General features: G+C 61.0%; 1 protein-coding gene and 1 long non-coding RNA gene across 2 annotated transcripts in view; both read left to right on the forward strand.

Moving 5' to 3' along the window:
• The window catches only part of TASOR2 (transcription activation suppressor family member 2), a 32109-nt gene extending 20964 nt beyond the window's left edge, over nucleotides 1-11145 (forward strand). Inside the window, exons 12-20 of the mRNA XM_085569752.1 lie at nucleotides 624-3354; nucleotides 3413-3428; nucleotides 3491-4883; nucleotides 7086-7205; nucleotides 7418-7571; nucleotides 8200-8305; nucleotides 9259-9452; nucleotides 10386-10503; nucleotides 10895-11145. Of these exons, the coding sequence (XP_085425878.1) occupies nucleotides 624-3354; nucleotides 3413-3428; nucleotides 3491-4883; nucleotides 7086-7205; nucleotides 7418-7571; nucleotides 8200-8305; nucleotides 9259-9452; nucleotides 10386-10503; nucleotides 10895-10898 (4836 nt within the window). The 3' untranslated portion in view covers nucleotides 10899-11145. The remainder of the gene's footprint in view (nucleotides 1-623; nucleotides 3355-3412; nucleotides 3429-3490; nucleotides 4884-7085; nucleotides 7206-7417; nucleotides 7572-8199; nucleotides 8306-9258; nucleotides 9453-10385; nucleotides 10504-10894) is intronic.
• A 57-nt stretch (nucleotides 11146-11202) lies between these two features.
• Nucleotides 11203-12189, forward strand: LOC146763542 (uncharacterized). Its single transcript, XR_014951919.1, has 2 exons — nucleotides 11203-11810; nucleotides 11900-12189. It is a non-coding gene; the product is annotated as an uncharacterized LOC146763542 (long non-coding RNA).
• The last annotated feature ends 1327 nt before the right edge of the window (nucleotides 12190-13516 follow it).

Raw genomic sequence — 13516 nt, forward strand, 5'->3', positions numbered from 1 at the left:
AGAGCAGGATTTTCCTCTCAGAGAAGCAGGATTTTCATCCCTAGGGGGAGCAGGATTTTCCAGAGGAATGGAGCAGCTGTGCTTGTGGGGTATCCAGGGAAGCAGAGCTGTTCTCCAAGGGGGAGGCATCCCAAATTAAAGTAATTAAAGTAATTAAATTCCAAGTTGGTGTGTCCTCAGCTGAGGGATCAGGGGAGCCCCCAGCATCCCAGAGCAGAATTCCAAATCCAGCACAGCCATTCCCACGTGGATTTGGAAAGCTGGGATTTGTTGGCTCCGGAGTTTTTCCCCCTCACACAGGTGCCAGTGCAGTGCTTTGCATCATTTCCCTCATCCCTCTGAAATCCGTGAAAATTCCATTCTGGATAAAGCTCGAAATTCATTTTTTACACTTTTCTCCAGTCTGCACGTGGTCAGGAGTGGAGGTTCTTGGGATAAACATAAAACATTGGGGTCTGCTGAGATATTTCCAAGCCTGAATGTTTGAATTAAAATAATTCCTTTAAAACTTGGAACAGAGGAGCGGCTTCCATAGGGCTGGAGCAGTTTTGCAGGAAATAAAAATTATTCCAGTGGGTTTTTTTCGTGCATCTCCTATGAGGAATGTTTTTTCCTTGTTTCAGGAGGAGCCAGCCCAGGAGGAGCTGGTGGATGCCAGGATCACCCCCAGCCCTCGCGAGGAGCTCGGCTGTCCCAGCAAATCCCCGGATGCGCCGGGCACGGAAAAGTCCGGGAGCCGAGCCCCGAATTCCAGCACAGCTCCAAGGACAGACCCCCCGAGTGCTCCTCAGGAAAAGGGGGAGCAGCAGCAGGAAAAGCAGCGGGAAGCAGGCTCAGGGAGTGGCCCTGGCCCTCCCGAGGATGAGGAGGCAACGGGAGGCTCTGGGCATTCCCTGGAAGTCGAGGATGGCGCTGATCCGCATCCTGCCCGTGATTCCACGGCCTTGGAGGCAGATCCTGGAAGTGCAGAGCCTGGGGGAGGTGCTGAGGAAGGGCAGGAATCCCAGGAGCCCGCGGAGCCCTCGGAAAAGGAGGAGAGGGTGGAGGAGGAGGAGGAGGAGAAGGAAGAGAACGAGGAGTTGGAGGATGAAAGTCCCTTCGTGGGCCCCGTGGGTTTGGTGCTGTCCGAGAGCAGCGACGCCGAGATGGAATGCGAGCAGAATCCAGGGAATTCTGCATCTCCAGAGGAGTTTGGTGCTCCTGAGGAGGACCCCATGCCCAGCCCCACCTCCCTGGCACACCCCTGCCCTGACAGATCCTCCCCAGCACCCTCAGACGGGGCTGGGACCGACCCTGGCAGCTTTCCTGGGGAGATGTCACCAAACCAGGAGGAGCTCCCAGATCCCTGGGACGCTCCGGGCACGCCGGATTCGGAAGCAGACGGGCTTGGAGCGGCCAGTCCGGCCGAGGTGGGGTCACCCCACAGCCACAGCGGGGAGCTGCCAGTGCCCCCTGAGTCCGGCCCCGTGCGTGGGGCGCAGCCCCACAGCGTTACCCACAGCCCGGGGGCCGCTGGAGCCGCGCTGGGGAGCGGCTCGGAGCGCAGGATCCGGGACCGGGCGGCCTCCGGAGAAAGGTGGGAGCCTGCCGGGAGCCGGGGAATGAGCCTGGCCCTGTCCCCCGACTCCAGCTCCGCCTGCCCGACCTCTCCCGATGGCTCCGTGCATCCGGAGGATGGGCCCGTGGAGAGCGCCGCCGATCCCGACCCCGATTCCCCGGACGCCGAGGAGCCCAACGGAGGCGGGAACGGGGTTTTGCTGGAGGAGCAGCAGGGGAGCCCCTCTGGCAACGGCATGGAGGAGCTGGATGATCTCCTGGGAGCAGGAGGTGGCCGGGATTCCCCCTTTGGCTCCACAGACGTAGGAGATGATTTCGGAGCTGAGGAGAGCGAGGATGTGTTCCCTGGGGCAGGGAATTCCCCTGGGAATGGCACCACCAACACGGAGATGGCGGAGATGGCTCTCCACCATCGCCTCCTGGAATCGGAGCCCTCCTCCTCCGTCAGCTCAGTCATCCAGGAGCTCCCCAGGCAGGAGCGGAGCTTCCCAAACATCCACGGGGACTCGGCTCCAGCTTCTCCCGCCGCCGGACACTCCGACCCCGGCGTTCCCGCCGTGCCTGGCCGGCGCAGGTCGGTGCTGTGCCGCCTCTGGAGGCCGTGCCGGGAGGCGAGCGTGGCCGCCTGGAGCCCGCGTGGCTCCTTCCATCCCAGCTGTTCCCAGGAGCTGCTGGAGCCCCGGGCTCCCGGCTCCCCCGTGGAGGTGGCAGCACAGCCAGGATCTGCTCCTCCTTCTCCGTGCGAGCCGTGGGACCATCCGGAGGCTCCGGAGCCGGGCTCGGAGGCGCTCCCCGGGATGCTCCCTCCCACTCCGGACAGTGCCCAGTGGGCCGGGAGCCCTGGTAGCCCCAGGAGCAGCTCCAGGAGCCAGGGAAGCCCCAGGAGCCGTGGTAGCCCCAGGAGCAGCTCCAGGAGCCAGGGAAGCCCCAGGAATTTTGTCAGCCCCAGGAGCTGTGGCAGTCCTGGAAGCTATGGTAGCCCCAGGAGCTATGGTAGCCCCAGGAACTGTGTCAGCCCCAGGAGCAGCCCCAGGAGCTATGATAGCCCCGGGAATTGTGTCAGCCCCAGGAGCCATGGTAGCCCTGGAATCCATGGTAGCCCTGGAAGCTATGGTAGCCCCAGGAGCTATGGTAGCCCCAGGAATTGTGTCAGCCCCAGGAGCTGTGTCAGCCCCAGGAGCAGCCCCGGGAGCTATGGCAGCCCCAGGAGCCGTGTCAGCCCCAGGAACCATGTCAGTCCTGGAATCCATGGTAGCCCCAGGAACCATGGCAGCCCTGGGATCCGTGGCAGTCCTGGCAGGTGTGGTAGCCCCAGGACCCATGTCAGTCCTGGAATCTATGGTAGCCCCAGGAACCATGGCAGCCCCAGAAACCATGGCAGCCCCAGGAGCTGTGTCAGCCCCAGGACCCATGTCAGTCCTGGAATCCATGGTAGCCCCAGGATCCCTGGCAGTCCCAGAAGCTATGGTAGCCCCAAAAACCATGGTAGCCCCGGGGTCCGTGGCAGTCCTGGCAGGTGTGATAGCCTTGGGAGTGGTGGTAGCCCCGGGAGCCGTGGCAGCCCCATGGGCTGTGGTAGCCCTAAGAGGGGTGGTAGCCCCAGTAGCCATGGCAGCCCCGGGAATTGTGTCAGCCCCAGGAGCCACGGCAGCCCTGGGAGCAGCTCCAGGAGCCGTGCTAGCTCCAGGAGCCATGGTAGCCCCAGGAGACAGGGTAGCCCTGTGAGCAGCTCCAGGAGCCAGGGAAGCCCCAGGAGCCACGGCAGCCCCAGGAGACAGGGTAGCCCCAGGAGCCTCAGTAGCCCAGGGAGCAGCCCCAGGAGCCGTGGCAGCCCCAGGAGCCGTGGCAGCCCCAGGAGCCGTGGTAGCCCTGTGAGCAGCTCCAGGAGCCAGGGTAGCCCCAGGAGCCATGGTAGCCCTGGGAATTGTGTCAGCCCCAGGAGCCATGGCAGCCCCAGGAGCCACGGCAGCCCCAGGAGCCATGGCAGCCCCAGGAGCCACGGCAGCCCTGGGAGCAGCTCCAGGAGCTGTGGTAGCCCCAGGAGCCATGGCAGCCCCAGGAGCCACGGCAGCCCTGGGAGCAGCTCCAGGAGCTGTGGTAGCTCCAGGAGCCATGGCAGCCCCAGGAGACAGGGTAGCCCGGGGAGCAGCTCCAGGAGCCATGGCAGCCCCAGGAGCCAGGCAGGGGATGCCGGGGAGGAGCCCTTCCCGCCGGAGGACCCGGAAGGAGGCAGCATTCCCAGTCCTGCACCTTTCCCAGCCTGGGAGTGTCCCCTGTGCGAGCCCTGGGACGTGTGTGAGCACAGCCCCCAGGGCTCCCAGGCGTTCGATCCCGACTGCGCCGAGGTGGGACAGGGAGAGATTCCCGCTTCTCCCGTCCCGTGGGACGAGCCCAGGGATCTCTCTGGAGAAAACCTGGAGGATATTCTGGATCTGCTCCCAAGCGAAGAGCAGCTGCCAAGCCAAGACACACACGAGGACTTGGCCTTTGAAGATCCATTGGAGAATTCCTTTGGTGGCTCAGAGCAGGAATATTTTGAGGGGAATTCTCACTCCCCTCTTCCCGGCACCTGCATCATGAGACCCGTGGATGCTGCAGGAGCAAGGACTCCCCGGGACATCTCCTCCAGGAGCTCCGTGCGCGCGGCGCGGCGCGGGGAGGCCGGGGCCTGGCCCGTGCCCGGGCATTGCGGGAGCTCGGTGGTCACCGGGCAGTGCCAGGAGAGGGTGGAACCCTCCCAACTTCCCAGGAGGCACGGCCGCCGCGCCCAGGAGTCTCACCTGGCCCGCGCCCTGACGGCGACCTGGAGGGACTTCGAGGAGATCACCCAGAACACTTTGGACATGGAGTGCCTCCGCTTCCACTATAAGCTAAAAGAAATCCTAAGGAAGGGCAGAGCCCCCTTTTCTACCTCCCAAAGCATCTTCCCAGCGGCCTCCTCCCCGCGCAGCAGGAGCCCCTTGCAGGTGACGGTTCCGTCCTCGGCCGCGTGGCACCGCGGGGACGCCGGGCGGCGCCGGGCCGGGAGCCGGGAGCGCGCGGCTCCGGCGCGCCTGGGCAAGCCGCGGTACGAGCGCGCCCCGCCGGAGCCGCGCGGGGCCGTGGCCGGCATCCTGGAGGAGTTCTCCGAGTTCCAGAGGCTGCTGCCGGCCGGGAGCGGCCGGGCGGGCGCGGCACGGCCCCGCGGGGCGGCGGCGATCCGGGCGGCGGCGGCGGAGCTGCGCGGGGCCCTGCGCTGCCACCTGCGCCGCGTGGCCGCCGGCGGGCGGCCCGGGATGTTCTACCTGCTGGAGACCGGGAAGGAGCCCTTCTTCGACAGGGCCAAGGTGGGAGCTGCTCCTGGATTGGGGAGGGATTGGGGTGGATGGGGATGGATGGGCGCAGATTGGAATGGGTGGGGATGGACTGGGGGGGGTGAGATGGGTGGGGATGGATTGGGGTGGATTTGGATGCATTGGGATGGATTGAGATGGATGGGGATGGATTTGGATGCATTGGGATGAATTGAGATGGATGGGGATGGATTGGGGTGGATGGGGATGGATTTGAATGCATTGGGATGGATTGGAATGAATTGGGATGGATTGAGATGAACTGGGATGGATGGGGATGGATTGGGATGAACTGGGATGGATGGGGATGGATTGAGATGGATGGGGATGGATTGGCATGGATAGGGATGGATTGGGGTGAATTGGAATGGATTGGGATGGATTTGAATGCATTGGGATGGATTGGAATGAATTGGGATGGATTGAGATGAACTGGGATGGATGGGGATGGATTGGGATGAACTGGGGTGGATGGGGATGGATTGGCATGGATGGGGATGGATTGGGGTGGATGGGGATGGATCTGGATGGATCAGGATGGATTGGGGTGGATGGGGATGGATCTGGATGCATTGGGATGGATGGGGATGGATTGGGGTGGATTGGAGTGGATTGGGATGAACTGGGGGGGATGGGGATGGATTGGGGTGGATTGGGATGGATCTGGATGCATTGGGATGGATGGGGATGGATTGGGGTGGATTGGAATGGATTGGGATGAACTGGGATGGATGGGGATGGATTGGGGTGGATTGGGATGAACTGGGGGGGATGGGGATGGATCTGGATGGATCAAGATGGGGTGGGATGGATGGGGATGGATTGGAGTGGATTTGAATGCATTGGGATGAACTGGGATGGATGGGGATGGATTTGGGTGGATTGGGATGAACTGGGATGGATGGGGATGGATTGGGGTGGATTTGAATGCTTTGGGATGGATTGGAATGGATTGGGGTGGATGGGGATGGATTGGGGTGGATTGGGATGGATTTGAATGCATTGGGGTGAACTGGGATGGATTGAGATGAACTGGGGTGGATGGGGATGGATATGGATGGACCAGGATGGGGTGGGATGGATTGGAATGGATTGGGATGGACTGGGGTGGATGGGGATAGATCTGGATGGATCAGGATGGATTGGATGGATGGGGATGGATCTGAATGGATCAGGATTGGATGGATGGGGATGGACTGGGGTGGATTTGAATGCATTGGGATGAACTGGGGTGGATGGGGATGGATCTGGATGGATCAGGATTGGATGGATGGAGATGGATTGGGGTGGATTGGATGGATGGGGATAGATCTGGATGGATCAGGATGGATGGGGATGGATCTAGATGGATCAGGATGGATTGGATGGATCTAAATGGATCAGGATGGATTGGATGGATGGGGATGGATCTGAATGGATCAGGATGGATTGGATGGATGGGGATAGGTCTGGATGGATCAGGATGGATTGGATGGATCTGAATGGATCAGGATGGATTGGATGGATGGGGATAGGTCTGGATGGATCAGGATGGATTGGATGGATCTGAATGGATCAGGATGGATTGGATGGATGGGGATAGGTCTGGATGGATCAGGATGGATTGGATGGATCTGAATGGATCAGGATGGATTGGATGGGTCAGGATGGATTGGATGGATGGGGATGGATGGTTCTGGATTGGGATGAGTGGCTCCAGGGCAGAGCTGAGGGTGGCGGGAGCAGGGAAGCCTGGGCAACCTGTCAGGGATGGTTTGGGAGCCAGGAGCCACCTTGGCTCCCAGCAGCAGGAGTTGGAATCCCAGGAGCCTTGGGATTGAGTCACTGGAGAATCGTGGAATGGTTTGGGTGGGAAGGACCTTAAGGATCATCCAATTCCAACCCCGTGGCAGGGACACCTCCCCCTATCCCAGGGTGCTCCAAGCTCCTTCCAGCCTGGCCTTGGACATTCCAGGATCCAGGGGCAGCCCCAGCTGCTCTGGCAATCCCAGCCCAGCCAGGAATTCCTCATTCCCAAGATCCCACCTAAATCTACTCTGGTTTAATTGAAGTCCAACCATTGCCAGCCCTGCCAAGGCCGCCGTGTCCCCGGGTGCCACATCCGTGTGTCCCTGCAGGGCTGGGGACTCCCCGTTGCCCTTCCAGTGCCCGCGTTCCCAGGGAACGTTCCCCATCCACGCCCTGGGTGTGTTCCAGGCCCTGCTGAAGGCTCAGGGGTTCGTGAGGACGGAGCCCCCGGATTTCGGCGGGCACCGGGGCGGCGAGCGGCTGCTGGTGATCGTCAGGAACGAGGACATCGCCTCCCACATCCACACGGTGAGCCCGAGCCCCTCTGCTCCTGCTCTGATCCCAGGATCCATCCGAAACGTCGGAGCAGCCCAGCTCAGAGCGGGCACGTCGGGCTTCCCTCGCCTCCCCAATCCCAGGGAATGTTTCGCACCCAGGGCTGGGTTGGGAATGTTGGGAATGTTGCAGGGCCGGGCTCCCTGCACGCGGGGGCTGTTCCCAAATCCCTGTTCCCGGAGCAGGTGCCGTGCCTGCTGGAGCTGAAGCGCTGTCCCAGCGTGGTGTTCGCCGGCGTGGACGACCCCGAGGAGGTGACGGCCGACACCTTCCAGGAGCTCTTCCAGGCTGGAGGATTCGTGGTGTCCGACGAGGAGCTGCTGGAAAGGGTCACCTTGGGTGAGTCTCAGGGACGCATTCCCAAACTTTGCCCTTCGGGGAGTTCTTGCCCTCTCGCTGACATTTGAACCCTGAGCACCCAGCTCGGGGTCCCCAGAACATCCCAGGATATTCCCAGGGTTGTCCCAGGATGTTTGTTTGGCCTGGAGACTCGTGGAATGGTTTGGGTTGAAGAGACCTTAGGGATTATCCAATTCCATGGGCAGGGCCACCTCCCACTGTCCCAGGCTGCTCCAAGCCTGGCCTTGGACACTGCCAGGGATCCAGGGGCAGCCCCAGCTGGAATTCCATCCCAGCCAGGAGTTCCTTCCCACTATCCAGTGGAAAAAGGAGAGGAACTCACTGCTGCCTTCAGCTCCTTGGTGGGAAGTGGCAGAGAAAACGGAGCCAGCTCTCCCAGGAGCTGCTCGGTGAGGAAAGCTGCACTCATCCCTTCGGATATCCGGGAAAATCCACACCAGGACATGATGCCAGCTCCCCACCCTGCGCAGTGCGGGTCTCCGTCCTTGCAGAGACTCCGAGCTCCCCTGGACAAAGCCCTGAGCACCCTCGGGTGGCCCCGCTTGGAGCAGGGCTGGGCCCAGAGACCCCCAGGTCCCCTCCCCACCCAGCTGTGGTGTCCCCCCAGGCCAGCTGAAGGAGGTGGTGAAGGTGCTGGAGAAGCTCAACAGGAGCGGGAGGTGGAAGTGGCTCCTGCACCACAGCGAGAGCAAGAAGCTCAGAGGAGACCTCAGGTAACGCCTCTGCCTGGGAAATTGGGGACTTTTGGGATGGAGCAGCAGGACTTGGGACCTGGGGAGCATCAGATGGCCTGGAACCTTCTCCTGGATGTGATCCTGGATCAGGCAGAGCTCTGGCATCTCTCCTTGCTCCCTGCTGGGCTTCCATAAGGCTCTTCCCTGGCTCCTGGGCAGAGATGCCCTCAGGGGGTGTTCCAGGCTCCTGGAGAGGCACAGATTTCCCTTGAGGGGCTGCACATTCCCAAAACTCCCAAAGCAAACTTCCCTCCTTTCCCACCAGCTCATCCCAGCTCCTGGCACACGCCCTGGAGCTCGGGCACCTTCCTGGGGCTCTGCCCCCTCTGGTCCTTCTTGTGCTCCACCACATTTGGGGTCTGGGGGTGCAGAGAAGGAATTGCCACTCCAGTTCCCACCAGGAATGGTTGAAGATGGAGCTGCTCTGCCGTGGCAGAAAATTCCTGGGTTGGGATAAAGAAGTTTAACAAAGGAAAAGCTGGGAAAACCAAGAATTTATTCCCATTTCCCATCGCAGGAGAGCCAGGCTCCATCATCACCACCTCTCCCAACATCCCCTAATCCTTCTCCTCCCAGCTTTACGTCCTGAGCACGATTGCAGGGTCTGGAACATCCTGGGACAGTGGCAGTCCCTGGCCTGGCCTTGTTCCCCCCGTGGGCTGAGCGAGGAGCAGCCTTGCCTTTCCCAAACCCTCCTCCAACCCAACCAAACATCCCTGACCTTCCCACAGCTCCCAGCACCAACCCCAGAAGCAGCTCCCGAGGTGAAAACCAACCAACCCCAGCCACAACCAGCACAGGCAGTCCTGGAGCAGGGTGGGGATTTATCCCTTTGGATCCAAAACCCGCCCGGAAAGGCAGATCCCACCCTCCCTGCTGATTCCCTGCGGAGGGAGGAAGCCCCTGAGCCCTGCCCGCCCCTCTCTCAGCAGGGACGCCGGCAGCGCCCAGAAGAAGCGGCTGCTGCTGCGCTGGTGCCAGGGGGCAGAGCTGCTGGAGCCGCTGCCCTTCCACGGCTGCGACGCCGCGGGCCGGCGCGCGCAGGGCCCGCCGCAGCTGCAGGCGCAGTGCCTGCTGCAGCTGCAGGCGCAGCGCGTCCGCGCCCGCTTCGCCGTGTACCTCACAGGTAAAGGCAGCCCGGGGCCCTGCAGGGCTGAAACTGCCCCGGAAGGGATGGAGGAGGGATGGGAAATCCTCGTTTTCCTGCCTGGGGGGATGGCTTCTTCGAGGTGTGAGCAGTGAAATGGAATTTTGGAGTTTTGGAGGTTGATGGATTCCCGTTTTCCTTCCGGCGGGAATCGCCTCTTTGAGGTGTGAGCGGTGAAATGGAATTTTGGAGTTTTGGAGGTTGATGGATTCCCGTTTTCCTTCCGGCGGGAATGGCCTCTTCGAGGTGTGAGCAGTGAAAAGGAATTTTGGAGTTTTGGAGGTTGATGGATTCCCGTTTTCCTCCCGGCGGGAATCGCCTCTTCGAGGTGTGAGCAGTGAAAAGGAATTTTGGAAGTTGATGGATTCCCTGAAAAGGAATTTTGGAGTTTTGGAGGTTGATGGATTCCCGTTTTCTTGCCTGGGGGAATGGCTTCTTCGAGGTGTGAGCAGTGAAATGGAATTTTGGAGTTTTGGAGGTTGATGGATTCCCATTTTTTCTGCGGGGGGGAATGGCTTCTTCGAGGTGTGAGCAGTGAAAAGGAATTTTGGAAGTTGATGGATTCCCTGAAAAGGAATTTTGCATTTTTGGAGGTTGATGGATTCCTGTTTTCCTGCGGGGGGGAATCACCTCTTCGAGGTGTGAGCAGTGAAAAGGAATTTTGGAGTTTTGGAGGTTGATGGATTCCCATTTTCCTCCCGGCGGGAATCGCCTCTTTGAGGTGTGAGCGGTGAAAAGGAATTTTGCATTTTTGGAGGTTGATGGATTCCAGAAGTTTTTGGTGTTTTTTGGATTCCTGAGGTTTTTGGTAAACACCAGGGCAACCACGGTGGGATTTAGGGATATTTCCCACAGGTTTAGGAGCAGCCTCGTTCGTTGGAATTAATGGAGCTGCTGTTCCTCCCCTTGCAGAAAATCCCAGCAGCAGCAGCAGGGAGATCCTGGAAAGCAAAGGAATTCTTGTGGCTGACATCAACACCTTCCTCAGCACGGTGCAGGAAGTGGCTGCTCCCTTCAGGAGAAGCTACTGGTAAGAGGGGAAAAGCTTGGGAATCCATCCCAAAAATCTGGGAACACCTCAGGGCTGTCTGCGGGATGGCCGGCGGGAAGCTGGGATCCGTCCCAAAGGATCCGGGATCCGGCGGCGCTCGGAGCCGATCCCCGCCGCCGGATCCGGGATCGAGCCGCGCTCGGAGCCGATCCCCGCCGCCGGATCCGGGATCGAGCGGCGCTCGGAGCCGATCCCCGCCGCCGGATCCGGGATCGAGCCGCGCTCGGAGCCGATCCCCGCCGCCGGATCCGGGATCGAGCGGCGCTCGGCGCTGCCGGGAAGCGGGAGCGGGTCCCGGCCTGGCCGCAGGGCTGTGCTGGCACTGCCAGGGCAGCCGGGCACTCAGCTGGGCCGCCTCTCTGTGTTGCAGGTGACGGAGCGAGGCCACGAGGACGCGGCTCCTCCCCGGGACCGTGGGGGACATCCCCTCCCTCCGTCCCAGGGATCCCAGTGATCCCCGTGGATCCCCACCCTCATCCCAGTCACTCCCAGTGGATCCCAGTGATCCTCGTGGATCCCCACCCTCCGTCCCAGGGATCCCCGTGATCCCCGTGGATCCCCACCCTCATCCCAGTCACTCCCAGTGGATCCCTGTGATCCCCGTGGATCCCCATCATCCGTCCCAGTGGATCCCAGGGATCCCCGTGGATCCCCACCCTCCGTCCCAGTGATCCCCGTGGATCCCAGTGGATCCCCACCATCCATCCCAGTCAATCTCATCAAACCCAGTGGATCCCAGTGATCCCCATGGATCCCCACCCTCCGTCCCAGTGATCCCCGTGGATCCCAGGGATCCCCACCATCCATCCCAGTCACTCCCAGTGGATCCCAGTGATCCCTGTGGATCCCCACCATCCATCCCAGTCACTCCCAGTGGATCCCAGCTATCCCTGTGGATCCCCACCATCCATCCCAGTCACTCCCAGTGGATCCCAGTGATCCCACTGGATCCCCACCCTCCATCCCAGTGGATCCCCACCCTCCATCCCAGTCATTCCCAGTGGATCCCCACCATCCATCCCAGTCAATCTCATCAAACCCAGTGGATCCCAGTGGTCCCCATGGATCCCCACCGTCCATCCCAGTCACTCCCAGTGACCCCAGTGGATCCCCACCATCCATCCCAGTCACTCCCAGTGGATCCCCGTGGATCCCCACCAACCATCCCGGTCACTCCCAGTGGATCCCCACCATCCATCCCAGTGATCCCAGTGGATCCCAGTGGATCCCCACCATCCATCCCAATCAATCCCAGCGGATCCCGGCTGCTGCTGGGGTGGGGCAAGGTCGGTTTTCGCTCTGCACGTGAAGCTTATTGAAAGGCGGGGAATGAAATCCTGGCGGGATTCACTCCCTGCGCTCCGCTCTGCCATAGGAAAGGCTCTTCTCACGGTACAGCAGAATTCTCGGAGCGGTTTCAGGTCCTTGGAGGGAGTTTCCCAAAATGTACCTGAGGAGGAGGAGGAGAGCGAATCCCTTCCCCGCGGGCTCGTGGCTGTTCAGGCCCACGCTGCATCTCACCTCGGCCCCGCTGCCGCCCGCAGGAACAAAAGTTCTTTATGGGGCCAGGGCCGTCCTGTTAGTTGCTTTTTAAATCCAAGACTCCGAGGCCGATGACTTTGTAAAGAGTTTGATTAATAAAACCTCCAAAATGTCCAAGTTTCACCCGGCTCTGCGTTCTGGAGAGGCGGTCCTGGCTCAGCATCCAGCGGGGAGAAGGGAGGGATTTTCCAGCTGGAAAAGAGGTTGGGAAGCAGCAGGAGTGAGCAAGAGCGTGGTGGGCTCCTGGCTGATGGATCCTGTCGTGCTTCCCTGCGGGAAGGATGGGATGACCAGAGGAATGAACGGGTTACAGCAGGTGGGGGTTATTTTCCACCTGCACAGGGTCTGGCCTGGGGGGAGTTCCCCAGCCCTGCTCCAGCAAGTGGAACCTCGGGAAGTGGTGCTGGAAGTGGCACCTTGGGATTGTTCCTGGAAGTGGCACCTTGGGAATTGTTCCTGGATTGGCACCTTGGGAATTGTTCCTGAAGTGGCACCTTGGGAATTGTTCCTGGATTGGCACCTTGGGAATTGTTCCTGAAGTGGCACCTTGGGAATTGTTCCTGGATTGGCACCCCAGGATTGTTCCTGGATTGGCACCCAGGATTGTTCCTGGAAGCGGCACCTTGGGATTGTTCCTGGATTGGCACCTTGGGAATTGTTCCTGGATTGGCACCCAGGATTGTTCCTGAATTGGCACCCCAGGGTTGTTCCTGGATTGGCACCCCAGGATCGTTCCTGGATTGGCACCCCAGGATCGTTCCTGGGATTGGCACCTTGGGAACTGTTCCTGGATTGGCACCCCAGGATCGTTCCTGGATTGGCACCCCAGGATCGTTCCTGGGATTGGCACCTTGGGAACTGTTCCTGGATTGGCACCCCAGGATCGTTCCTGGATTGGCACCTTGGGAATGGTTCCTGGATTGGCACCCCAGGATTGTTCCTGGATCGTTCCTGGATTGGCACCCAGGATTGTTCCTGGATTGGCACCCAGGATCGTTCCTGGATTGGCACCCAGGACCGTTCCTGGATTGGCACCCAGGATCGTTCCTGGATCGTTCCTGGATTGGCACCAGGATCGTTCCTGAAGCGGCAGCTGGGGAGGAGGAGGAGCCGAGAGCCGCGGCTGGAGGAAGGAGGGGAGCCCCGGGCGGGCTGGGCTCGGCTCTGGAGCGCCGTAGGAGCAGAGCCCAGTTCCTGAGCGCCGAGGGAACGCCGTGCCACCCCCAGAGCCGCTGCCAGGCTTTCCCGCAGTTCTCCTGGCACTTGGCAGGGCGGTGCCAGCCAGGGAACGGGGAAGGATGGCTCCGGAGGGAACAGCTGGCCTTGGGGATGGAGCGCAGCCCCAGCTGGGGCTCTTCTCGCTGCATTTCCAGCCGTGGCACTGGGGTGGCTGCGGGGAGCGGGGACCGAGCGCGGCCTGAGCCACACCTGCCCCACCAAGCACAGCCAG

This window comes from Lonchura striata, chromosome 1A (assembly GCF_050655825.1).
Source record: "Lonchura striata isolate lonStrDom1 chromosome 1A, ASM5065582v1, whole genome shotgun sequence".
Classification (NCBI taxonomy): domain Eukaryota; kingdom Metazoa; phylum Chordata; class Aves; order Passeriformes; family Estrildidae; genus Lonchura; species Lonchura striata.